General features: G+C 40.9%; 1 protein-coding gene across 1 annotated transcript; it reads left to right on the top strand.

Annotated features, from left to right (window-relative positions):
• Window positions 1–1,223: 1,223 nt before the first annotated feature.
• Window positions 1,224–24,371, top strand: ADRA1A (adrenoceptor alpha 1A). The gene is made up of 3 exons (XM_089537556.1): window positions 1,224–1,340; window positions 4,782–6,511; window positions 22,084–24,371. The coding sequence occupies exons 2-3, from the start codon at window positions 5,623–5,625 to the stop codon at window positions 22,602–22,604; spliced, it is 1,410 nt and encodes a 469-aa protein (XP_089393682.1). The 5' UTR covers window positions 1,224–1,340; window positions 4,782–5,622; the 3' UTR covers window positions 22,605–24,371.
• Window positions 24,372–25,489: the final 1,118 nt, after the last annotated feature.

The raw sequence follows: 25,489 nt of genomic DNA, 5'->3' as shown, positions 1-25,489 counted from the left end.
GTTTCAGCATTGGACTACAGCTGTGGAGATCAGGGTTCAATTCTTCACTTGTCTATGGAAATTCAATGAGTGACCTTAGGCAAGTCACACTCTCTCAGCCCTAGAAAATAGGTTCACTTTAGGGTGAACTCTCAGCCATAAACTGGAAATGGCTTGAAGGTACACAACAACACCAATATTTATTTGGCTCCGTAAATGCCTTAAATAAATATAAGGAAATAAATTATAAGTTTAATTTGTCCCCTGAAAGCGATTAAAAGGATGGTTTCTTTACCATAGAAGGTCAATGAGGAGGAAATGCCAATTAACAAGGCATCCTGAGAAACTTATTAGCACAGGCAAGAAATGATCTTTCACGTCCTCTGATATTTCACAGATGAAAATGAGGACAGGTGCGGACAAACAATATCATCATCATCATCATCATCATCATCATCATCATCTGTCAGAGAGCTCTGGTGTCTCAGTAAACTACAAATCCCAGGTGCCCATAGCATGGAGCCATGGCAGTTCAAGAAGAGTCAAACTGGGTTATTTCTACAGTGTGGATACAGCTATCATCATCATCATCATCATCTGTCAGAGAGCCCTAGTGCCACAACAAACTACAAATGTGGATGCAGCCATCATCATCATCATCATCATCTGCAAAAGCCATCATAATAATCTGCAAAGGCATCTGAGGAAGCAGACTGAAGTCTAGGAAAGCTCATGCTGCCAACTTCTTTCTCTCAGTTAGCTTCAAAGGTGCTACAAGATCTCTTTGCATCATCATCATCATCATCATCAACATCTGTCAGAAGGTGCCACTGCAAACTACAAATCCCAGGAGCCCCTAGCATGGAGCCAGGGCAGTTCAAACCTGATCAAAAACTGCATTCAATCTGCAGTGGGGATGCAAAGAAAGAGAGAAGAGAGGAGCCAAGGGCAAGAAATGTGGACCACTTATGGGGCAGTGCCCCTCTGTTTCCCGTCAATACGGTACCAAGGTGGAGCATTACGGTAACTCCCAAGCGCAGCTGCATCAACTCAAGAAGGGAAAGTTGCAGCTTTGCTTCGCTGACGGCGCGAAAGGGGATCTCCTTCATCTGGGATCGCAAAGGAGGGGAAGGAGGGGGATCGTGTCACCAAGCTGGCATTCAGCCCTTCTCAGCCATTGGGACATCCAAGAGGGGTGTCATGCTGAGCCATCCAATGCTGCTCAAAAGGAGTGGGTGGCAAAGGATGGCAGGATTAATGTGATTCTAGCAAGCTGCAAGGGCTATGCAGAGAGATGCCTGCTTGCAATGCCTTTTCATCCTCTCTCTGCAACAGGAGGTCTGCAGCCTTCCACCTTCAGGGTAAGATCTGGGAAGAGGGCTTCTCTGCCTTCTTGTTTTCATCTTCTGCCTTCCTTCCTTCCTCCTTTCCTTTATTCTTTCCTCCTTCTCTTCTCTCTTTCTTTCCATCATCCTCTCCTGCTGGTAACAGTGACAGGTTTCGTTGGGGTTTGTGATTTTTCATGCTTTGTTGGACAGTTTCTCCCTTTCCATTCTCTGGTTATAGAGCTAAGGAAGGAGCAATGATCAGAAGGGGGGGAAATAGGAGTTTGGGGAATGTTTTAAAAGAGATTTTATAATAGTGGGAGATTTTATAACATTGGGAGTTATTTTCTTCCCTGGTGATTACAACCCATCCTTTCCTAGGGATTATTCTGGAGTCTATCCCCTATTTTGGGGAGATTAAATCTCCAATTTCTCACTTCTTGCTAAATCTGTCTCTCTCTTATCCAGTCAAAGGGATGTTTAGGGTGGTTGTGTTTTGTTTTTGTACTGACATTTGTCTACGCTCACTCTCCTGATTCGGAACCTGAAATATCATCATTCTCTTTAAATAATAATAACAATAAAGAAAATAATAATAATAAATATCCTAGACTAAGAGGTTAGTTGGCGTTCAACATTGCAATCTTACGTCCTGCTAACTAAGCCCCACTGAGTTCAATGGGACTGCTTTCCAGCTATACATAAACAATGAAGCATTGCTGCCTGAATCTATATAATTTTGAATTTAAATCCATTTTCCGGGAGGAAAAAGTGGAGGGATTTCTCTCTGCTGGGGAGGGAAGAGGGAAATGAGAGTCTTACAGCACCTCAAAGGATTAGAAAATCTAATTTGTTTAATCCAGAGCTCACTTCATTAGATGCGTACACACACACTTGTGGAATAAAATTGTCAATGCTGGGATTTAGAAAGGGCAGGCAATACAATAGAGGTGGAGGGGATTTTTTGCATTTCGAGGCTGGGCTCAAATACGTATATATATATATATATATATATATATGAGAAGTGCAGTGATCCAGCAACTGTGGAATCATAGAGTCGGAAAGGACTGCAACGATGATCCAAAGATCCATGATAACTGGCCAGGGAAGAGTGTCCTGAGCTTTTCTATGCGCATTTTGCTCTCCTGTTGTGAGAAAGAAACCTCTGATCTTGAATAAATACTAAACAAATAGATTCGGGCAATCTTGAAACATGATTGTCATGAATTAGACAAATGGATCGTGGCTAGTTAGAGCAGACACTGTTACTTGACCTCTGTCAGGTTGGTAACTGATTTCGACATAAATCCTATGGGAACTGGTTTCAGCTCATCTATTCTGTTCATATAGTTGTGAGAGCAGCTTTTTGGAAAGCTATGGGTCACCCGTAGCACAATATACAGTCGGAACTTCGTATCCTTTGTATGGTTTTTCCACTTTATATAAAGGGACACTGTTTTACTATGCCATTGTTTTTAATGGGACTGGAACCCAACCTTGTCAGATACCAAGGGCCCACTGTACCTTGCATCAGAAGGAGCCCAGATTCAGCCCCTGAAATCTCCAGCTAAAAGGCCTCCAGTGTAAACCCTGCCATTCCATACAGATAATGTGAGCTTGACTGACTCACTATAAAATCATTTCCGATGTTCTAGTGCTCCCTCGCCGCAGTTTCATTATGGAAGGACAACAGCCTAGTGAAATAGCCTTGTATGTACGTTGGACTTATTTCAGTCTCTGACATCTTAACATGTAGGAAATCAATGGACTGCCAGATGTTGTTGGACTACAGCTCCCATCCTCACTGTCCTGATGAATTGTTGGCTGTACAGATGAGAGCTGGAGTCCAACAACACCTGGAATCCACTAGCACCTTCCCAGTTGAGGAAGCACTGATTTAGATTCAAGAGTGCAAGGATTATAAAGAAACAGAACCTAGAGAAACTGAATCATGTCTGGCTCTAAATGCGGGGAAGAGTGGATTCTACAGTATAGCCTGCTTGCTTGGAACATCTAAAGTTGTGTCTTTGGATACATCAGTCCTCTTTCTTTGAACAGATGTGTGCATCAGGAAGTGTAGACAAATCCGATACTGGCTCAGCTTTGTGTATTCTCTTCAAGGATGGGAGGACAGAATGCAAATTATTTATTTCAGGCTTTTTTCTATGAACCATTCCTTATATCAATTGCTTTAATTTCATGAAAGAATGGCAGTGGGGTACAAGCACTATCACAAGGAATGAATGCAACCACTGGAGATCCAATTCTATAATCATACAAGTGTCCAGCCAAACCAGTATTTTCTCCACTGATTCACAGCTGGGTTGTTAAGACAGGGAATGCCATTACCAGTTTGTTGTTACGTGCCTTCAAGTTATTTCCGAAAGTGAAACTATCATAAGGCTTTCTCAACAAGATTTCTTCAGAGGGGTTTGGCCCTTGCCTTGCTCTGAGGCTGAGAGAGTGTGGCTTGTCCAAGGTCACCCAGTGGGTTTCGATGGCCAAGCAGGGATTTGAACCCTGGTCTTAGTCCAACACTCAACCTATTATGCAATGCTGGATCTCCATTACCTGAACTGAATCTGGGTCCTTCGGCAGGTACTTTTGCTCTGCCGTTTGCAATGTTTAGGAGCTGGTTGTGGTGTCTCAGTATTATATACGCCAAAGGCATTCTTGGCGTGAGTCTGAGCAAATCCTGGAAATGGGATGATTCTGGGTAAAAAGTTACACTCTCTTGCCTTGAGAAATGCAAAACAGCCACTGCAAAAGGAAGCGTGGAAAACCTTGAAGTGTGCTTATGTGTGAGACTTCCATCACAGCTGAATCTCCTTGACATACTTATTGGTTTGAACCCTTGTGACTGGATGATAGGAAGTGGAATCATTGTTACCAAGAGACAGAAAGTGGGATAGAAAATAGAGGAGACAAAAATTGTGTTTCCGGGTGCAAAGTGTGTAGCAAACCATACTGAGCTTTTACTGATGTGATGTCCTTCATATGTTTTGAACAGCAATTCATATCAGTTTCAGACAACATGGCAATGGTTAGGAATGCTAGATGATGTAGTCCAAAACATTGGGCGGGCACCATATTGGAGAAGACAGCTGTAGTGTGGAAAACCTCCAGATTTCTTTTTTCTCGGTGTTGTACAGTCACAGACTCTTCTGCCTTCAACAGATGGAATAGGAACACACTCACACATTTATTCCGAATACTGCTTATGTTGATGCTGCAAGGTAATGATTGGTGAACCCATTAGGCAGCAGTGTTCTTATTCTGGTGCGTTGTGAGCCAGAAAACATTAAGTAACAGTGGTTTCTGTAAGGTTGAGAAATAATGTTGTTTGAGCAAAACATGCTCCGATAAACAGCAGTTAGATAAGTTTTTGTCCCTGGGTTTTAAACGACTTTTGCAAGTCTGTGATAGCAAAGAGCCTTGGGTTTTGAAATGTGTTTCTTCTTTTTTTGTCTTCTTTAGGAAGCAGCCCATTTCTCCAAGGAAGAATGCAGAGATAGAAGCACTATTCTGTTTTGAAGTGATGCCTAAATTTTGGTCCTGAAGAAAAGTGGTGTGGCACTGAGGTTTTTTTACAATTTCAGCAGTTTTGCTTTGCATCTCAAGATCAAACATGGGAAAGAGCCATCCAAAAAAGTAACATTGTTCTGGTCTTCTCTTGTTCTGCTTCTGAATACATTTTTTTCCAAAGCTCAGTATGGAAAGGACATCAAGAAAATGGGAGCAAAGAATACGTCATTATCTTTTATACTCCATTTTTCCAGTCACAGAAGGGTAAATAAATACTATATTTCATATGACGACAGATTTTCTATGATCCCAAATGTTTTTCTTAATAGCAGAGAGGCTTCAGAGGCTTGATGGTTATGCTTTTCTTAAAAAAGAAATAAATGTACATGTAAATGCATATACAAACACACCTCAGAATTAGGAACCAGATTTGGTCTCATTATTTAATATCATTATCATCAAAGATCCAGCAAGATATGGAGGATATCAAAGAGAGTGTCCCAATGAGAGTTTTTAAAAATGCACCGCTATTGTTTATTTGATCAAAATCACATTTATAGCGAATCGGAGCAGATGTTAAGGAAGAAAAGTAGTTTTTAAAAATATGCCTCCCAATCAAAGGTTTCATTTCTGGTTCGGTCTACATAAAGCCAGAATCTTATTTCCAGTTAGTGTTTATCAACATCGTGGAAATAAAGTTCTTCGCGACTACCAAATATTTGCTCTGGGCTCTTTCAAAGAAAGAGCAGAGTAAATCACAGATACGTTGGATGAACATTAACCAGCTTTGATAATGAGCTTGAATGTTGAGAACATCTCTACTGCCAACTGTTTCAACTGCACCCAGACTGTGGGGGAAGTCAATATTTTAAAGGCCATATTACTGGGAGTGATCTTTGGGGGTCTGATCATCTTTGGGGTCCTGGGCAACATTCTGGTGATCCTTTCCGTTGCCTGCCACAAACACTTGCAAAGTGTAACCCACTACTACATCATCAATTTGGCGGTGGCCGACCTTCTCTTGACATCTACTGTTCTCCCTTTTTCTGCTATTTTTGAGATATTTGGATACTGGATTTTTGGGAGGATCTTCTGCAACATCTGGGCAGCGGTGGATGTTCTTTGTTGCACAGCTTCCATCATGAGCCTTTGTGTCATCTCTATAGACCGATACATTGGAGTGAGTTACCCGCTAAGGTATCCATCCATAGTGACTGAGAAGAGGGGTCTCCTAGCTTTGCTGTGTGTCTGGTTGCTGTCTCTTGTGATATCCGTAGGGCCCCTCTTTGGCTGGAAACAACCAGCTCCGGAAGATGAAAAAATCTGTCAAATCAACACCGATCCTGGTTACGTACTATTCTCTGCCCTTGGATCTTTCTACCTCCCCTTGATCATTATACTGGTGATGTACTGTCGGGTGTATGTAGTGGCCAAAAGGGAAAGCAAAGGACTTTCTTGTGGCCTGAAGACAGAGAAGTCCCATTCAGAAGAGGTCACCCTCCGTATCCACTGCAAAAACGCCACCGAATCCACTGGATCTACCCTGAACACCAAGCACAAATCCAATTTCTCTGTGAGGCTGCTGAAGTTTTCCAGGGAAAAGAAAGCAGCTAAAAGCCTGGGAATAGTTGTGGGATGCTTCATCCTGTGCTGGCTTCCTTTCTTTTTAATCATGCCCATAGGTAAGTAAAAGAAATGCAGTGGCTATGAGGAGAGCAGGCTTAGGTGGCCTGAGCTCTTACATGACTATCTGAGATGCAGAATCAGATCCTCTGTTGATGTAAATCAGAGCATTGGTACTTCTATTGCAATATATTGCTTTAGTAAATGATGGGAAACATTTGATCCGTTTATCTACCTACCTACCTAACTACCTAACTACCTACCTATATCCTGCATTTTCCCCAGTCCAGAGCTCAAGGAAGTTAACACTAGTTAAAACAAACATAGCTGGAAATATACATCATGCAAAAACTAAAAATAGAATTGAGCTATCCACCATATTACAACTAGTTAAAACAGCTAGACCATTGTGCAAGGTCCATTCCCGTTGAGAGGTCAGTCTTCAAAGGTCTGCTGAAATGTAAAAATCTTTACCTGCCTGAGGAAATACAGCAAGGTCAGCATCAGTCTAATCTTTCTAGAAAGTGAATTTCCAGATGCCCAGGGGCAACCACTGAGGAGGCCCTCTTCCATGTTCCCACCAGATGTTCCTGTGAAAGTTGTGTGATGGAGAGATGGGCCACTCCAGAAAGTCTCAAAACCTGGGCAGACTTATATATAAGGAGTATATGGTCCTCTTTCGGTAACTTGGGCATAAGCCATACACACAGAAAAGTTAGTTAGTATCGAAACCAGACGTGGCAACAGCACTGATGTTTGTTCAGTCTGTTATCTGCACCGTTCACAAGTAGTTCGAGACATTCTTATTTAAAAGGAGCATGCAGCAAAAAAAGAGGAGAGTCTTTCCAAATCCTATATCCCTTTCCTAGGAATTTATTGCATGCAAAAATAAAGGTACTTACCCCTGCTGGGATACAGTCGCTTATGGGAATTATCGCATGAAAAATGCCACCTATGCCATTGAGTGACTACATCCCAGATGCATCCGGACTCCCAGCCACATTTTGCCGGCCGATTTGCAAACACAGGAAGCTCCCATTTTTGAATAGCAGCTGGCTAAGCACAGCTGGGAGCCTGGATGCAGCCAGGATGCAATTACCCTGTGGCATGGGTGGCATTTTTAATGTCATAATTCCCAATTGCATCCCGCAAACAACTGTATCCCAGCAGGGGTAGGTTGCTATATTTTTGCATGTGATAAACTCCCTAATGTCCCCTCCTTGGCCTGTGTCTAAGCACTTTTTACTGTATGGTTGGTGACATCTAGTACTAGAGCTGGTTGAAGGACTGTGTCTCGAGTGATTGAATAATAGTGCATGTATGTGTCTATTTCATTCACATTTTGCACTACTCAGATGTTTGTTTATCTAGCTATCACACTCTCCCATGGTCCCCAACATGATACACAGCAGATGGAAACATTTCATTTTTTAAAATAAATGTTAAAATGAGATCTTACACCGGATTTCACACACAATTTAAAAAAAAACACCATATACTTCTATCAACATGCCTAGCATGTGATTCTCTATATGCTTATATGGGCTTAAATGACATCAAACAATCTGGGGCTTGTTTTGGAGCAAACATACATAGGTGAATTTTAATTAAATGTCCGGTTATATAAAACATAATGTAACAGAACCTCCCTGGGTCCAACTCCAAAAAAAGTACAATTGCAGCAACATTTCCAAATCGGTCGTTTTTCTGAACAGATTATTGACAAGGTTTGTTCTGGTTGCAAGAGTGCGTATTGTATATTGGATCAAGAGCTACTAGTGTTCAGCCAATGTACAGCGTAGAATTAATCTGCCCTGCCTTTAGAACTCAACAATACAGTAGTAATTCTTTGTACTTGTTTCAGAGCATGCATATGCAGGAGGGTTTTTTTTTAACCGCCATAAAAGTGAGACTCAATAACGCTAAGACTGGAGTCACATTCCCATTTACTTGGAGGTTAGTTAGGTTTGTATCAGTGTACTGTGTGTGTGTGTGTGTGTGTTTGTGTATGTGTGTTGCAGGTTACAAGACTACTGCAATTTATCTTCGGATGCAAAACGAAATCCACCATGATTTCATCGCTTGAATTAGATGCACAAGTTGGCGATATCGTATTACTGTTGATTATTTCAAGTAAATCCTTAATAGGGGGTCTCTTTGAAGGGTGAAATACTCTTGAGTGGTTTAAATTTCAAATATTAGCACATTAGCTATATTCCAACTGTATGAAGTGCTTACATTTTGTAAACCACTTAGTAGATCGGTAAGCAGTATGGAAATGTACTTGCTATTGCTATTGAAGTGCAGATTTCCACTGTATTAATTGTTGTCCAAGGATATGTATAGTCTTTTTTCCTATTTAGGGAATATTTTGGATGGATGCTCATTTACAAATCCTGGATATTAGATTAGTTCCACTTGAAGGCCATTAGAGTACTAAAATTGCCAGCAAGTTAAATCTTTAGATAGTTGTAGCCAAGTCAGCCAAGTAGGGATATTGGGGCGATGGGAAGGAAGGAAATTAAATTAAACAGCCTTGAAATACTGAAGTATTTTGTGGGGAAGTACAAAAGCCAAGACTGGTTTAACAAGGCTCACATAGGGCCAAATGTAATTAATTTAGAGGAGCAGTCAATTTTCTCTCTTCTATGCCACTCTTCTTATTTCTTAATGTTGTTAACTGGGCCTTTTGAGATTTTGGTATTGTACGAATGAGATACAGGGAGTTTGGAAGGATAAGGAAGGATTGGGGAACAGAAGGGTTATACATATTGTGAGTAGAATGATTTTGGAATACAGTTTGCTTTACTGCAATGTTACATTTCAAATAAGAAACTACATACCTCCCAACTGTCCTGACTTGGTACTGGCAATCTCAATTAATCCTCTGTTGTTGTTGTTGTTGTTGTTGTTATTGTGTGTCTTCAAGTCATTTCAAATGTATGGCAAACCTAAGGCGAACCTATCATGGGGTTTTCTTGGCAAGATTTGTTCCAAGGAGATTTGCCATTGCTTTCCCCTGAGGCTAAGAGAATGTGACTTTCCCATGGTCACCCAATGGGTTTCATGGCCAAGCTGGGAATTGAACTTTGGTCTCCAGAGTTGTAGTCCAACACTCAAACCACTATGCCATGCTGGCTCTCTTGAATTCAGTAGCAAGGTTCAATGGAAAATTTTGCATATTGCTTGGGAGAAATGTATAGGATTGTGCTGTCTTTTGTTAACAGCATATTTTGTTTCTGAAGGTAAACCAGCTTTTAGTTATGGTCCTTTTTCCTTGAAACAATATAAAACTCTTATAATGAGAATCTTTTTGGCTAATGAAATGGACAACCATAATGACATTTCCTTCTCCCTTGAGAGCGATCAGTGGTTTCTGACAAATGGCTCAAGGATGAGGTTTACTCAACTCCGCAGAAGACTAACTCTTTTTGCCCTGGGTATCATGACGTTGGAATGCTAGTTACCAAGACATCACAAACATACCCAAAAAGGATAAGAGGGAGACATAACATTCCTCCCTACCACCACTATTTGGAGTTGGCATTAAAGCTGTTGCCGTAAAGTCCGTGGACTGACGTTTATGAAATCTCCCTCATTTTTGAGACTGGCGTCACTTTTCTTGTTGGGATGGTTGCTCACACTTTGAGTCCATATCTTCTGTGTTGCTTTGAAATCACATTAGTCTTTCCACCCTGTTTGTCCCTTTCATAATGTGGAAAATTAGAGAACGAAGGCACAATGGAGACCAGAGGGTTCCTCCTCTAATGCCAACCTATTTGCATGTTCAGATCTTAGTTAGATCTCATTCCAGTTAGGTTCAAAGGGTACACAAAAGAGAATACAGAAAATATAGCTTCTTCCTGCCATATTATTAGTTGTTACTGTTGCATTTTGTTTATCTTAACTGAGTTAATGCAGGTAATTGCAGGTAATGCTTGAACAGTTTAATTCTGCTGCCGGCACTATTGCTGTTAGAGAGGTAAATCCTAGCTCATTTCATTTTTGCACTCAAGAATCAGAAACCATAAAACTTCTTCGAAGGATGGAAATAATATTTGAAAATATTCAAATAATGCCCCCAACAAATGTTTTTCAAGTGTTGCATATCTCTGATGAGAGGAAGCCTGGATTGACAAGAAACATGAACAGGACTCACACACAAACACACAATAAATGCAAATTTTGCCCAGAATGCATCCACAGTTTTGAATAGTCTTTGAAAATTGTGTGATCTTCTAAGACTTTCTCTCAGTGTGAAGAAAATAGCTAAAATTACTTGTTGCTTCCCTCAATTAGAAAATTAGAGAAGAATTACATCCCTAACATTTTCTCCTTGCCAACGTGACGATGAAATATTTCCTAGGCTTTGGAGCAAGAGTTCTCCCATTTGCAGGAATGAATTTTGCAGAAATTACCATAGCTGCTACCTTGTTTCACTTTTAAATCAGGACAATTAAATGGGCTGTTTGCATTTATTTTTTTTAAATCAGTCAGCAAGTCCTTCTGTGATGACTGAAAGGGCAATACAGTTGGTCCTATGTATTTTCAATTTTGACATTTGAAGATTTGATTATTCACAGATTTTGTTAAAAGTGCAACTCTGTGGCCAATGTCCACCAGAAACTGTGCTGGAGGACTTAGAGATTCCTGGAGGGAACACTTATTTAGGCATTTGGAGACCTCCAGTGCAATTCACAGCAGATACTGGAGCTTATCTCACAGGGCTCCAGGAACGCAAATGGCACGGAATGAAAGGGGGCATCATGGGAACACAACAGGGAAAGGATGCATTTTATTGAATGCTGGAATGCTGCCGCCGCCACGAAAAATCCCCGTTCCGTTCCAAATCCATGCCAGAGAGGCCGATTTTCAGGAACTGTTCAGAATATCGGCCCCAAAAGATTCCAGTGGACTTAAATTTATCCCTTTGCTATTGCATTTGCCCATCCATGACATAAGTGTTCCATGTGACTGGAACATCCTTATAGTAGGTACCCCTTTTAAGATGTTTAGTTTGTGAACATGACATTGAGACAGCAAGGACAATGACAGGACTATATAACATATCCCCAATTCCTAGTGTTGTATGGGGTCTTTCGAAGGGAGCTCCACATAATAATGATTCCAGATATTGACAGTGATGACTGGTGTTTGCTATTGCATCATTGTTCTTGTGATTTATTGGTATAAGTCACACCCTTGAATGATGTATATCTAGCAATATATATCCCAGCTTGCTTTGTCTGTGCACAGTACATATTTTCAATATGCAATGTAAAGCTATGAAGAAGATTAGTTTTACACAAAGTTAGATCAAAGCATGTGCTTTAGATAACAGGCAATCTGTTAGCTTTACAAAAGTGTCTACAACTTCAGGTAAAATCAAACTTATGTGGTGATAACACGGTTTCCACTGCTATTGATCCAGATACATTGTCTGATTCTCAGATTTGAAGCAGACACAGTGTCAGTGCCAGGGATGGTTAATAATCTGTTGATGGCATGCATTGGAACTGTATGCGCCTGCATGGACTTGGCCTGACCATTAGACTTTGGGACATTTGTCCAACCTTAGCAACATATTTACTTGTTAGGCCATCAATATAATCAACAACCCCAAATGTACCACCATCATCATATTTAAAATTGGAGATGGATGTAGCTTGGGAAAGGTCTTCATTTTAGTCTCACAACTTCACTTAATTTCAGAAAGCCCCCAACAATATTGTTGGTCAAAAAGCAAGATTTTGCATTGACTGTAGTTCTTTTGCAGACGAGAACTATCCTTTGGCTATATATGTAAACGCCTATGATAATCATCCTCCAATCTCACAATAGGGACGGGTGCATCCCACTTCTTTTCCATAACTTTTGCCCACGTGATAATCTCCACCGTGAAATCTTTAGTTGCTACAAGGCTGAGTAGGATTTTCCCCCCTTTCCTTGGATTTTTGCCTATCCCACACTGTCACAGACAATTGGCCAAGATGGTGTTTTAAATAGGTGGTCACTTGGCAGATAGTGGGGGGGAGATTTTGGAGTTTGATGAACTCCTATGGTATTCCTTTTCACGTGGATTTCTGAAATAATACAAATATTAGCACGGACATTCTCAATTAATCCTATTTCATCCAACTTCTGCTGTTTTTAAAAGGTCCCAGTTTCTTTTTCTACTTCCACCTTTCCCTCTTTGTCCTTGTCTTATACATCAGCTGCTGCAGACCGTAGGTTCAAAGCATATACCTTCAAACTGTCCAACTTTCAGTGCAGAGCATGAACAATTTGATTTCCCAACTGAAAAATGTTTTCCCATTTGTTAGGTTTCATGGTTTTTTATTTGAATGATATGCTTCAGGCCACTGGCATTGATGCTTAGTGAATCATGGTGAGTAATATCACCTGTGTCTGTCCTAGGTTTCAGTTTTGGGCCCTGAAATTTCAAGGACTGGGATGTTTCTGACTTGGCAAACTGAGTGGGCACAGATTTCTGACTCACTCTTTGGAGAGAGATGTAAAACAGTGGAGGGAATGAAGTGAACTGAAGAAAGAATAGGTGCCTAACTGGAATCGTGAAGAAAACTCTTTGCTGTGACGTTTTGTTTCAGGTCTCACTTATATTTTTGAAATCAAGATGGGTCAGGAGTACAGCCCATACATAAAACATGTTTTGCAACTGGAAGGGGTACTTTGAGGCCCTTTCTTTGTTAATATTGATTTTGGCTCATACATAGCACTTATGTAAGAAACAATAAACAAAACTCCAGATTTAATTATTGGGTTGTTGGATATGAGTGTTGTTTGATTCTCCATTCAGCCATAGAAAACCATTGGGTGACCTTGGGCGAGTCACAGACTCTCAGCCCCAGAAAACCCCACAGTAAGTCATCTTAGCATTGCCATGAAAGGACTTGAAAGCACACACCAATAACAGGCAACAACAAATGATAGTACTACCTCTGATGGTTATTATGAGGCAGTATTTAAGAAAAACTGTACAAAGGCTAAATCAGAGGTGGGCAAATTGTGAGATATGTTTTTGAGCATTTCTGGAAATATCCAAACTTTACCGGAATGGTAACTTCAGAACAAGCCAGGATATCTTAAACCACAGTTTGAACTTGATTTAACAACCTGGTTTGGTCTGGAGCTGGTATATCCTGGCTGCAACAAAATTAGAAACTATGGTTAATTGGACACATCTATGGCAAGCGTAGGAGTGAAAGGGCTACATGTTTGGGCTGAAGGCTTATGTATTCCTCTTCCTATTAAGATGAAATGTGATAATGAAAACCAGGCTTATGTGAAGTCAAAGACCTTCATGGATGGAATCCATAGTTTTTTGTGGGGTTTGGGGGCTGTGGTTTGTTTTATATATTTTGTGGGGTTTGGGGGCCATTTCATGGATGAGTTTATTCCTGACATTTCGCCAGCATCTGTGCCTGGTATCTTCATCCTCTCTGAAGATGCCAGCCACAGATGCTGGTGAAACATCAGGAATAAACTCTTCCAGAACACAGCCATATAGCCAGAAAACCCCACAAAACACTATGAAAACCAGGATTGTTTCCCTCTCCTAACAGTGGTGACATGCTGTTTGGGGATCAGTGTTGAAGGTTGCAGTCCTATGAACACCTGGAAATGGGCACCATCACACTATTTAGTATTGCCCTATTAGGCAAGTTGTCCTTTCATGGTAAAATTTATGGTTTATATATCTTTTTCATTTAAAAATATTCCAAATATATAAAACAAACCACAGCATCTTTGTGTTCACTCACTTACCCTTTCATGTCTGATTTTCAATACATCCAGGCAGTGAATTAGAAAGTTTTATGGGCTCCTGAGGGAATAAAATGATGAATTAAGACTGTGTGACAAGTAAGTGAAGCACATCTCCGTGACTACTTTCATGTCTTCTGTCTGACAGGTGACTCATAGCGTGGTAGAGAATATGGGGCTCTTGTTTATGAAAACCAAAAATGAACATCGCCCTCTCAGTCTGGTGGACTATTTCATGACAAGCAAATCTGAACTGTGGCACAAAACGCAATTCTTTGAGCAGATGACCAACTAGGATTGAAGTAAAGATTTAAAGATACTGACAATGTGAAAAGTTAGTAGGTTTGCATTTCAAAGCAATGAAAATAATGCAAAAAAGTAGGATTCAACTGTCAGTCTAGGCAGCTTCTCCATGTGAAAATGGAAAAAGATGGAGTCACCAAATATTTTGCCTTAGATATCAACATGTCAGATGTAGAATAACTCTGCTTATAGTTATCTATAGATGAAAAAGGAGATTGTATTAGTGTTCACGAAAGCTGCAAAGGATGACTTTGCTCACCTCCTGTGAATACGAGCTTTGGACAACATTAAGATGGATCTTTAGGTGATTGTTGTTCTTGTGTGCCTTCAAGTAATTTTTTACTTATGGCACCACTAACTCTACCCTATCATGGGGTTTTCTTAGCAAGATTTGTTCAGAGGAACTTTGCCATTGCCTTCTCCTGAGGCTGAGAGCATATGACTTGCCCTTATTTAGTCAGTTTAAAATGACATAAAAACCTACCAGGATGATGTTGTGTGCCTTCTAGTCATTTCCAGCTTATAGAGACCTTACGTCGGAGCTATCATGGGGTTTTCTGCAGTTGCAAGTGTGTGACTTGCCCAATGTCACCCAGTGGGTTTCTGTGGCCGAGTGGGGAATCAGACCCTGGTCTCCAGGGTCATAACTCAATGCTAGAACCACTATGACACTTTGGATGCTAGCCCAAATTTCCACATTGAAGAATTATGTTGTCTGATGTACCTGAAGGAACAGGATTTGGGGAGGGGGAGACAGGTGAGGCCATATGGCATGCACAATTCTGCTCTGCAATGATGGGAAATGGTGGGGAGATGGTGTCATAAGGACGAGCCAAGGATATGACTGTTCCTCCAACAAGCCTCTGCTGCCTGCAGTGATTGGGTCACACTGCCTAGGACTGCTTGAAGAGAAGGGCATTTTGTCAGATTGAGGCATGATTTTTTAGCTGGTTTGCCTTGCAGGCCCTTTAAGACCAGAACAAAATCTTAAATTCTTTCCTTAAACTTGGATCGGATTCTGCAGCAATCAGCAACTGATTATGCATATTTCCAGGCCAGGGAAAGCTTCATCTGTTTGTTTCTGCCATTTAGACCTCTGACAACTGGCCAGGAGGAAGCCAGGCTTTATTTTATTATTTTGTTTTGCCTTTGCCCTGGAAAATCCACTTCCAAATCATGTTAATGAAGTTCGGAATAGCATAGCTCTGGTGGGAACGTCATAGTTACAGAAAATAAATCCATGCTGATGCATTTGGCTCAAGCCGGAGTGGACATCCAAACACAGCCTTTTGAGGGACTGTTCATTGCCTTCAAAATGGTGATGTGCCCTTCAGCATTTCACAGATGAAATCTGGAACTTGTATGGATATGCAACATCAGTGTGTGGTCAAAAGGCTGTGGCCAGGCAAGAAGAGGTCAAAAGTTACAAGGAAGGACACATGAGTTGTTGTTAACTGCCCTGACGTTGACCTCAACTCATGGCAACCCTTGAGATTTCTCCAAGATTGCTTCTCAGATCCTGCAAATTCAGGCCCATGAACTCCTTGGTTGTGTCCATCCATCTGGCATATGGTTCCTCTCTTTTTCTGCTGCCTTTTACCTTTCCTAACATTTATTGTCTTTTTTTTTAATGATTCATGTCTTATTCATTTAACACTGTAGCAAACATTGGTTATAAGAAGATGTGGGAGTTTTCGTCCAACCAGTGAAAGTTTTCCAAGCCCTTCTATCAGAAGAAAAATAAACTTTCCTTGGCTCTACTTTTACACCTTTGCAAAGACTACTTTCCATGTATGGCAGTTGCAGTCTGACTGAAGATTTTCCAAGCAAAAAAGAAAGCTTTTTAAAAATCATATATTAAAGGTGTTGCTCCCGTGAACAATTGCTGGCTGCATATTCTTTTTACAGCCAGATTGTGGATTTCATTCTCATCCCCCAAATGGCCATCTGTTGTGGGTGCTTTGATTGTGTATTCCTGCATGGCAGGGGATAGACTGGATGGCCCTTGGAGTCTCTTCCAACTCTATGATTATATGAAAACCATCAGCATCAACACCAAATATCATTGGCATCATGACTATTCATCACCAAATATTTTGAGAAAGGAAAGATGATGATGATGATGATGATGATGATGATGATGATGATGATGATGATGATGATGATGATGGTGTAACAACAACAAAGCCAGTTATGAGGATAATAGTAAGAATAGGTCAAAAGGGCAATTCTGTCTGTACATATGCATTGAATTTAATGGGACTTGCAACTTTACCATGCTGAGAATCTAACATATTCCCATCACACAGTATCAAGGTTTTCTTTGTTGGGTGTGATGAAAGGAGAATGTGTTGAAGAGATAGAGAGGAAAGAAGGGGGAAAACATAGTGAATGTAGCTGTGAGAAGTAAAAGTAAAAGGAGATAGAGAAGGAGAGAGAACAAGAGGAATGGGGAAGGAAGAAGAAGATAAATACAGGGAAGATCATTTGGGAGGCAAAGAAAAGATGTTTTGAGGAGTTTTGAGGAGAAAGGATACAAGAAAGTGAGATAGAGACAAACTAGGGGACAAAGTAGATGCTTATTGGCAGAGGAAGATGTGGGGGAGAGAGAAGTTAAAGTAAGGAAAAGACATAAAATCATAGAATCGTAGAGTTGGAAGAGACCACAAGGACCATCCAGTCCAACCCAATTCTGCCATACAGGAACTCTCAATCAAAGCATCCCCATTGACAGATGGCCATCCAGCCTCTGTTTAAGGCTGCCTTGTGCCGTATTTGTGACACAGTCAAGGGATGCCTTTGCCACCAAATGATACATTATTAGCAGGAGGAAAATAGAAATGTTACAGCTGTCAGCTCTGAGAAACAAAGTCCACATGCACAAAAACAAAATCTTGAACTGGGAAGAGACAGAGGGGCCCAAATGCCCAACCAATGTGTAATCCCTGAAATAAATTGGGAGGCTGATATCTATGTAGTAACAGAGAGAGAGAGAGAGAGAGAGAGAAAGTGGACTAATTTCATTTTTGAATCACAGCCATGAACTTAGCAACTTAGCAAAGCTCAGCTGTCAGGTCCCAAAGCAGGACATTACTGAAGAATTGTGTGTGCAAGAGTCATTTGCAAATCCAAAAAAAAGGGAGGATGAGTTCATTACCCTGTGTTTACTTTTCAATGTCAGGGCCATTCAACCTTCATTTTATGGACTGAGACGTAATTCCTTTAGTCTTTCTCCTCTGTATTAAAATAGATGCCCATTTATCAGTCGGGAACACCTATCTCTCAAGTGTTGGTTGGCCAAGACTTGAATCATAAAATATTCCTGCTTCACCATTTGGTCAGGTCACTTCCTTGTGGCTTTAAGCATCATATTTAGTGCTGCAAAAGAAGTGGTTACCACTCTACAAATTACCATGTTACACATTAATTATTGGGCAACAAAAGCAATCACAAGTGATTAATTATACTTAATTTCCAAACTCTGGTTAACATATATTTATACCATGTAATTAAAGTCATCAGATCATTTCAAGGAAAAAGTAAAAAATGAGTGATGACACCGTTGGTTTATTTCCAAAAAAATGATTTATCAAGAGTATTCTTCTTCAAAACAGGAAATTTCAACATTGGCTGAAAAAGCCAAAAGCTCATAGCGATTCATTACCATCTGATTTTTCTCTCTCTCCCTGTGCCCTACAAGTGGGAGATGTGCCATTGCTATTTTTAACAAACTTTGGCAGTGCATCAGGATTCCACTTAAAGTTCACCAGGAGTCAGAACACTGTTGAATTACTGGGGGATTCTTTTTTCCCACCCACAACTATGTGTAGCTTAATAAATCGTTTCCTTGATGGGTTTTTTTTAATTAATACCTCTGGTATAATCAGAGTGAGAGGGGAATTCAAGACAAATTCACACACATTCGCAGGTTTGACTTTTGCGCATTTGATCATTCACAGATTATTTGTTGCCGCCTCCGCTGCTGCCCTATGCCATTTTAAGAGGGACTGCAAGCCTTAAAAACTGAGATCCAACCTGCATTGCAGAAATAATGCAGCATGACACTGCTTTAACTGCCATTGCTCAATGCCATGGAATCCTGGAGTTTGTTGTTACACCAGAGCTCTCTGACAAGGAAAGCTAAATATCTCACAAAGCTACAAATCCCAGAATTTCATAGCATTGAGCCATGGCAGTTAAAGGATTGTCAAACTGCATTATTTCTGCAGTGCAGATTAGACTGAAAGACTGCAAACGTGTGACGAGGATTGTAAATCCCCATTAAAATGGTGCAGGACAGCAGTGGAGGTGGTGGCAAACCTTGCCAATTGTTCACTTTTGCCTTGTGAAGGAACCCCACAACCTCGAAGGCATCCATGGTGGGTTGGATCTGAAAATCTTAGGGGCAGGACAGACCGGCACTTTGTGCCGGCCTGACTGCAGAGTATGGCTAAACTAGGGCTGAGTGTCCATACACACCCAGCCCTAGTTCCGCCACTTGGCCGCCATCGTGGCACACGCTCATCCATATGGCACGCGCCATGATGGTGTCTGTGATGCACAGTGCCCAAATGGCATTGGCCAGAAGGGGGATCATCATGGCGTGTGGGTGCACTTGTGACTCCCCTTCAAAGAAGCTGCCCAGAGCATGGGTGCATGGACCCTTTAGTCGCCCTTCTGTATAGCCCCATACTTTCTTTGCATACTAAATATGGTTTTAGAGGCCTAGTGTTATTGAGTTTCCCTCTTTCATGGGGTTCCTGTGCTCCTTATCCCAGTAAATATGGAGATCTGACTGGTCATATTGCTCAAAGGTCATATTGCTCAAATCATAGCACTGTCACAGTTGTACTGTTCTGGCTGCTATGGAAGTGAGATGTTGGAGCAGGTGCTCAAATCTTTCAAGTGGTTGCTCCTACTTGAAATGGCAGTTGCTCAGGGTTAACAACAAATGGGGTATCTGGGGGACAAAGAAGATAAATCCATGGGGTAGAGAGAGGGAATGTGCATCAAATTTTGCATTGGGAGGGGTGGCTAACACATTGGAAGATAGGAACAGAATTTGAAAGGACCTTGATAAATCAGAAAACTGGGCTGAAATTAATGCAATGAAAACCAACAGAGATAAATGCACAATTCTTCATTTACGCACAAAAACCAAAGGCAGGGCTATAAACAGTCCCCAAAGCATTCCTTCTTCATCAAAATGTTAACAAATAGGCATGATTTATAAATCAGCCTGGTATCATGCATGACTATTCATTCATTCTGTTATTATACACCAATTGAATCCCACTGTTATTTATTCTGTGTGCTAATTCGTGAGCACTCTGAACAAATATTTCTTATCGAGGTTCTTTTACCTCTATTATTCTTCTTTGCCTGGAACTATCTGCACAAAATGAAAGCCCGTTTGAGCTCTGAGCAGCTTTTGCTCTCCACATTTTAATTACTTTGGTGGGAGAATGCCATATGCTTCAATCACAGCTCGAGTTATATGCCCTGAATGCAGCATCAGGCAGAGATTGTGACCATGCTCCAGGATTTGAGGGAGAGCGGGGTAGGAACACTAGGAGAGGATAAGTGCATGGTTTGGACCCAGAAGAAAAGTGCATGTTTTGCATGAATAAGGGGCAAGGTTCAATCTCTGGGATCCAGGACTAAAAGGAGTTGAGGTAGCAGAACTGTGGGGAAAAAAATCTGCTTATTATCTTGGAGTTAATCACGATGTGTCAGTAAAAGCAGATGACTTAATGGGACTAAGTTAGGGTTGTCATACGCCACCTTCTCAAATCTGGGAGCTTAATTTGCATATTGTGCCAAATATATATTATGCAAATTGCTCTAATTTTCATTTTAATTATGCATATTCAGCACATTAATTGTTGCATTTTGCTTCCAGTAATGTTACAGCCTCCACACCACTTTTTTCATTAACATTAACATTAAGTGACCAAAGAGAGCTATTGTACAGTACATAATAATATTAAGAGTGCTGAACTTGGAAGAGGGAGACCCAAATCTCTGCTTGGTCATGGAATTTACCATTTGACTTTGCTTGACTATCACTACCCCTTGTATTGTGTCCTTTGTGCCAGCCATGCACCATTTTGTACACTACACAGCACTTTATTTGTGTACACTACTCCTTCTACTACTTCACCTTACTCCTGCCTTGGTTCCTGTAGTCACAGAAGAGTGCCTCCGCATTTTATCTCATATCTCAGCTTCTACAAAAGCTTTGTGCTTTTTTCTCTCCATCTTTCTGAAACTCTCTGTTAGCTTTTGTAGAAAAGCTGTGCAGCTAACCTGGAAACTATGATGCTTTTGGGCAAGCTCTGTCACTTGCTTCCAAAATGTGGCACAGTTTCCCATCATTTCAGGAGTAAAAATTCCCAAGCGATTTGACACTATGGGAAGAAAAATTGATGGCTATTTCTTGACATCTCCCAGAAATAGTAAAATTTGAAATTCTCATTCCTACTGTGTCGTTTATATTTGGCATTCTGGGTTGCTGTTTTTTAATTGTCTGCAGTTTTTAAATAACTTGTTTTTAACTGTTTTAAATTTAATTTTATTGTGTGTGTGGTGAGTGTGCATGCGTGTATTTGTTGTTGTCTGCCTTCAAGTTGTTTCTGACTTACGGCAACCCTCCGGCCATAAGTCATGGGGTTTTTTTGGCAGGTTTCTTCAGAGGGGTTTTGCCATTGCCATCCTCTGTGGCTGAGAGAGTGTGACTTGGCCAAAGTCACCCAGTGGTTTTCCATGGCTGAACCAAGATTTGAACCCAGGTCTCCAGAGTCACAGTACGAAATTCAAACCACTACACCACATTGGCTCCATATATATACTCCATATATGCCAACCTCAATCCCAGATTGGGACTGTTGGCAAGAGGGAGGGAAGGCTAGGGCACTGCTCTGCAATGGTGGCATCCTTTTCCTTTTCCATGCCTTTCCTTCTCCGCTGGTTGGCGTCGACTACCAAAATTTACAGTTCAGTGCCATAGCTTTCAAGAAGCCATGACACCACAATAAGGCAGCATATTTAGGACTCTGTGAAAGCATGTATGTTTTATTAGAAAAACATTCCACTGTATTTAAAGAGCTTACTTCCAAATAAGTATGCTTAGGACTGCAGCCTAAATCCTTAGGTATTATGTACCTATTTCATACTCTAGTCTCTGGATTAGAGTGACTGTGATCTTTGTGGCATGTTTATTAGTCATATTTGCAGAGTTCAATGGGCCCACTCCATGCATAGTTAAGAGCTTCAATATCTGATTGATTTTAGAGCTTCAGTCTCTCCCAGTGAAATAAACTGGACTTAAAAGTGGATAACTGTTAGCTGGGCTTTACTAATAAATCGTTAAATAAGCTTCTGTTGTGAAGTTAAGAAATTCTGGCTCATTCAAAGCCTTTGGAATATATTTTTCTCACACCTCTTTCTTACTGTTTGATCACCTAACATTGTGCTTTCTTTCTTTTGCTTGTTCTTTTCTTCCCCTTTTTGGATCTGGTAACATTTCATATGTTTTATATTTCAGGTTCTTTCTTTCCTAATAGCAAGCCCTCGGACACCGTTTTTAAAATTGCATTTTGGCTTGGCTATCTAAACAGCTGCATCAACCCTATCATCTACCCTTGTTCAAGTCAAGAGTTTAAAAAGGCATTCCAAAATGTTCTCAGAGGCCAGTGTCTCCCACGGAAGTACTCGGCCAACAAATACTCGCCTGGCTTAAACGTCCATCATTCAGGCAACCACACTACGGAAGCTCCAAAAGACATTGTCTGCATTCCCGTCAGCTCTGGAAAGAACTTCTATAAGATTTCCAAATCGGATGGTATCTGCGAGTGGAAGTTGTTTTCGGCCATGCAAAGCATGTCAACAAAGAGCCCAAGCTCTAAAGACAAGTCCAGCTGTTCTACAGCCAAAGTGAAGAGCAAAGGTTTCCTGAGAGTATGCTGCTGTGCTGCCACACCAGACGACAACCATTCAAAGGGCCAGAAAGTGCCCACCATTAAAATACACACCATTTCCATCAGCGATAACGGAGAGGATGTCTGAAGCCGCGTGTCTTTCCAGTGGATTTGGCTGAGACTGATCGGCTACAAGGGAGAGGACAAAGAAGAAAGGCCAAACACAGGAGAAGGCCGAAGAAGTCCAAAGTACAGACTTTGGGTCAAATCCTGTGGGGGGGCTAGAAATTATTGGGAAGGATTTCATCCCAGGTGATAGAAATCCCACTGGGATCGGTGAGATTTGGAAATGGGCCCATTTGAGACTGGGCTCTTTAAAATGATGCTGATATTATTTCTTTACTATTTTAAAGGTTCTGTGATTCATTATTTTTTTTATTTCAGATTGCTTAGCAATCTTCAATGAATGATTGAGTTTGGGGGGGAAACAGTGTTGTAATATATCCTGCAACCAAGAATATGCATTCTTGGTTTCATCCAGTTGCATCATTGGGGGAGTTCGGGGAGTGCGGACCACACCGGGTGACACCCCAGAGGAGGGGTCTTTTTCTCCTTCAAGGCAGGAGGGGTGAATGTGTGCCCTTCCCAGATGCTCCATCACCCAGCAATAGAGAAGGAGACCCAGCAACAGAGGAAGAGAAAGGGCAAACTTGCACCCTTTCCAGCTGCTTCTGAGGCAACCACAAGCATAGTGGAAGGAGCTTTCAACAAGAACAGTCTTTACCATTTGGAAATTTCCATAAAAGAATGGGCTTTTTCCTAAATGATGTTTTAATGGTAATGACATAAAACATAGATGTGGCCCCAAAAAAGCCAAAATTTCAGATGCATAATTTTCAAGTCCACAGGTGGCAGGCCACCACCGACCACCACTGGCAGTTCTTTGCACCAGGTGTCACCACAGTTAGTGACACCACTGGTTTCATCATAGGTACTTTTAATTTTAAGACTCTTCTCTTTCTTTCTTTCTTTCTTTCTTTCTTTCTTTCTTTCTTTCCTCCCCCCATTTTTTTCTTTTTTTGGTCACAGAGGAAATCTGTATTTGTAAAGGGTGCATCTGAGTAGACAGTATGTAAAGGAGAAACTTTGGGGAAAATTTGGAAGTGAAAGCCTCTTGACTTACTTTTTTGTTAATAGAATTGTTTTATGAAATTAAATGGAAGCAGCTTGCTACATCGGGGAGCATTACCAGCCACCATCCTCAATTCTAAGCTTGGAAGCCCCCTTTAGAATGTGGCACTGATAGTTCAGGAGCTGTTTCTCCATTTTGTCACCCCATCCCATGTGGCCAAGATGTGAACCCTGTGATCACAGAGGTCCGAGTCCTATTGTTAATTCCAATTGAAGTACAGACTGTTTTAGGGAATCATCTTGGTTTATTCATTTGCTGGGACTCTACTGTATTCTAGTTGAGAGTAACTGATATGATTCGGGCTGTATCAATCAGCTAGGAGTGATCCGTGTGGCTGTTTCTGTCCATGTGGTTGGAATATTCACATACACATATATGACATCAAAGGGAAACAGTTCCCACATATGAAGAGGACCTCGCTATCCTTTCTCCCTTTGCCTCTTTTCTCTCCCATTTTCTTGTCCCAAAGGTGTGTGAAATATCTTTGTGCATAGATTTCAGACTGCACCTATTCTGTGGTCATTTTTGTCAACTGTCTTAAAAATGCTGTCTGTCTAGTACATTCATTCCTGAAGTGCAATGTATATGGTGGAAAAATATTCAACAGCAAAATCATTGTGTTTGGAATAATAACAATTCCATGAATCTCCTCTCTGAATCTCTGAAATATTTCATTGCTTTTTGATCTATGCCTGTTACCAAATTTGTGATGACTTCATATTCAGGGGGCCATACCCAAGCCATGAACACATTATTCCCATGACCTTCTCTGCCTTCCTTTATGAATTTGGATTTTTTGGGTTACAGTATTATTATTATTTTGAATATGCCACCATGCGGTAATATCTGAACATGTACCATCCTGAAATCATATACATCCATACGATTGCATTTCCTGTAAGGTAACCTTCTGAGTTTGGAACTTTAGATTTCAAGATGAACATATTAACACTGATGGTTGGGAAGGAGGATATTAATTTGCTGTCAGCACTGGGAAGGTAGACATTCATTTCATTTGCATTGTTAGCAAATTTGTTATTATTTATTTATTTATTTTTAGATTTTAACAAAACTATTGAATTCAAAGAGTGGCATCATTGCCCTCTAGTCACCCATTTTATTATTAGTGTCTTCAAAAAATGCTCTGGAGGTCTTTAAACAGAGGCTGGATGGCCATCTGTTGGGGATGCTTTGATTTGGATTTCCTGCATGGCAGGGGGTTGGACTGGATCAGGGCCCTTGCAGTCTCTTCCAACTCTATTATTCTATGATTCTATGATTTTACACAGCCAGGCAGTTTCCAAGCACTGAGTAGACCAGCCAGTTTAGAACAAGTTCAAGTATATTCAACTTACATTTTTCACTCTTTCTCTCTCTCTTTCACACACACCCACATATACATACACATACTGGATTCTCTGTCCCCATCTGTTTGCATTCTTCCTCCCTGGAGAAGGAAAGAGCACAACAAGCAATCACTGGACCATGTGATCCTGCGCATGATTTCCATTGTAGGAGATTAAACTGAATTAAACTGAACTGATCATTTTCCAGCTCTGATAAAAACAGAATAGAAAGGGTGAAATTTGGCGATATCCAGAAGCAGTTGCTTTCAGATGGCACAAAATCAGCCTACATCAACTGGCAGGTAGACAACTTGGGTCAGTTTTGTAGGCATCAGATCAATTAAGCCTTTCCCCACAGAATGCATCTACCACTTCTATTGGTCTGATGCCAATTTAATTTGCCGTTTCCTGCAAAGAAATCTTGGAAACATAATCTGCCATGTACTCTTTGGTGCGTCCCTTCTCCATTCTGGATTTTATAGAGTACCCTAGGGG

This window comes from Sceloporus occidentalis, unplaced genomic scaffold (genome assembly GCF_023333645.1).
Source record: "Sceloporus occidentalis isolate IW3139 unplaced genomic scaffold, rSceOcc1.0.p SCAF_9, whole genome shotgun sequence".
Taxonomy (NCBI): Eukaryota; Metazoa; Chordata; class Lepidosauria; order Squamata; family Phrynosomatidae; genus Sceloporus; species Sceloporus occidentalis.
This window is presented reverse-complemented; position numbering and strand designations above follow the sequence as displayed.

Coding starts and splice junctions, on each gene's coding strand:
- ADRA1A (XM_089537556.1), top strand. CDS start 5,623: ATGAGCTTGAATGTTGAGAACATCTCTACTGCCAACTGTTTCAACTGC. Junction 6,512..22,083: donor CTTTTTAATCATGCCCATAG/GTAAGTAAAAGA, acceptor TTTATATTTCAG/GTTCTTTCTTTCCTAATAGC.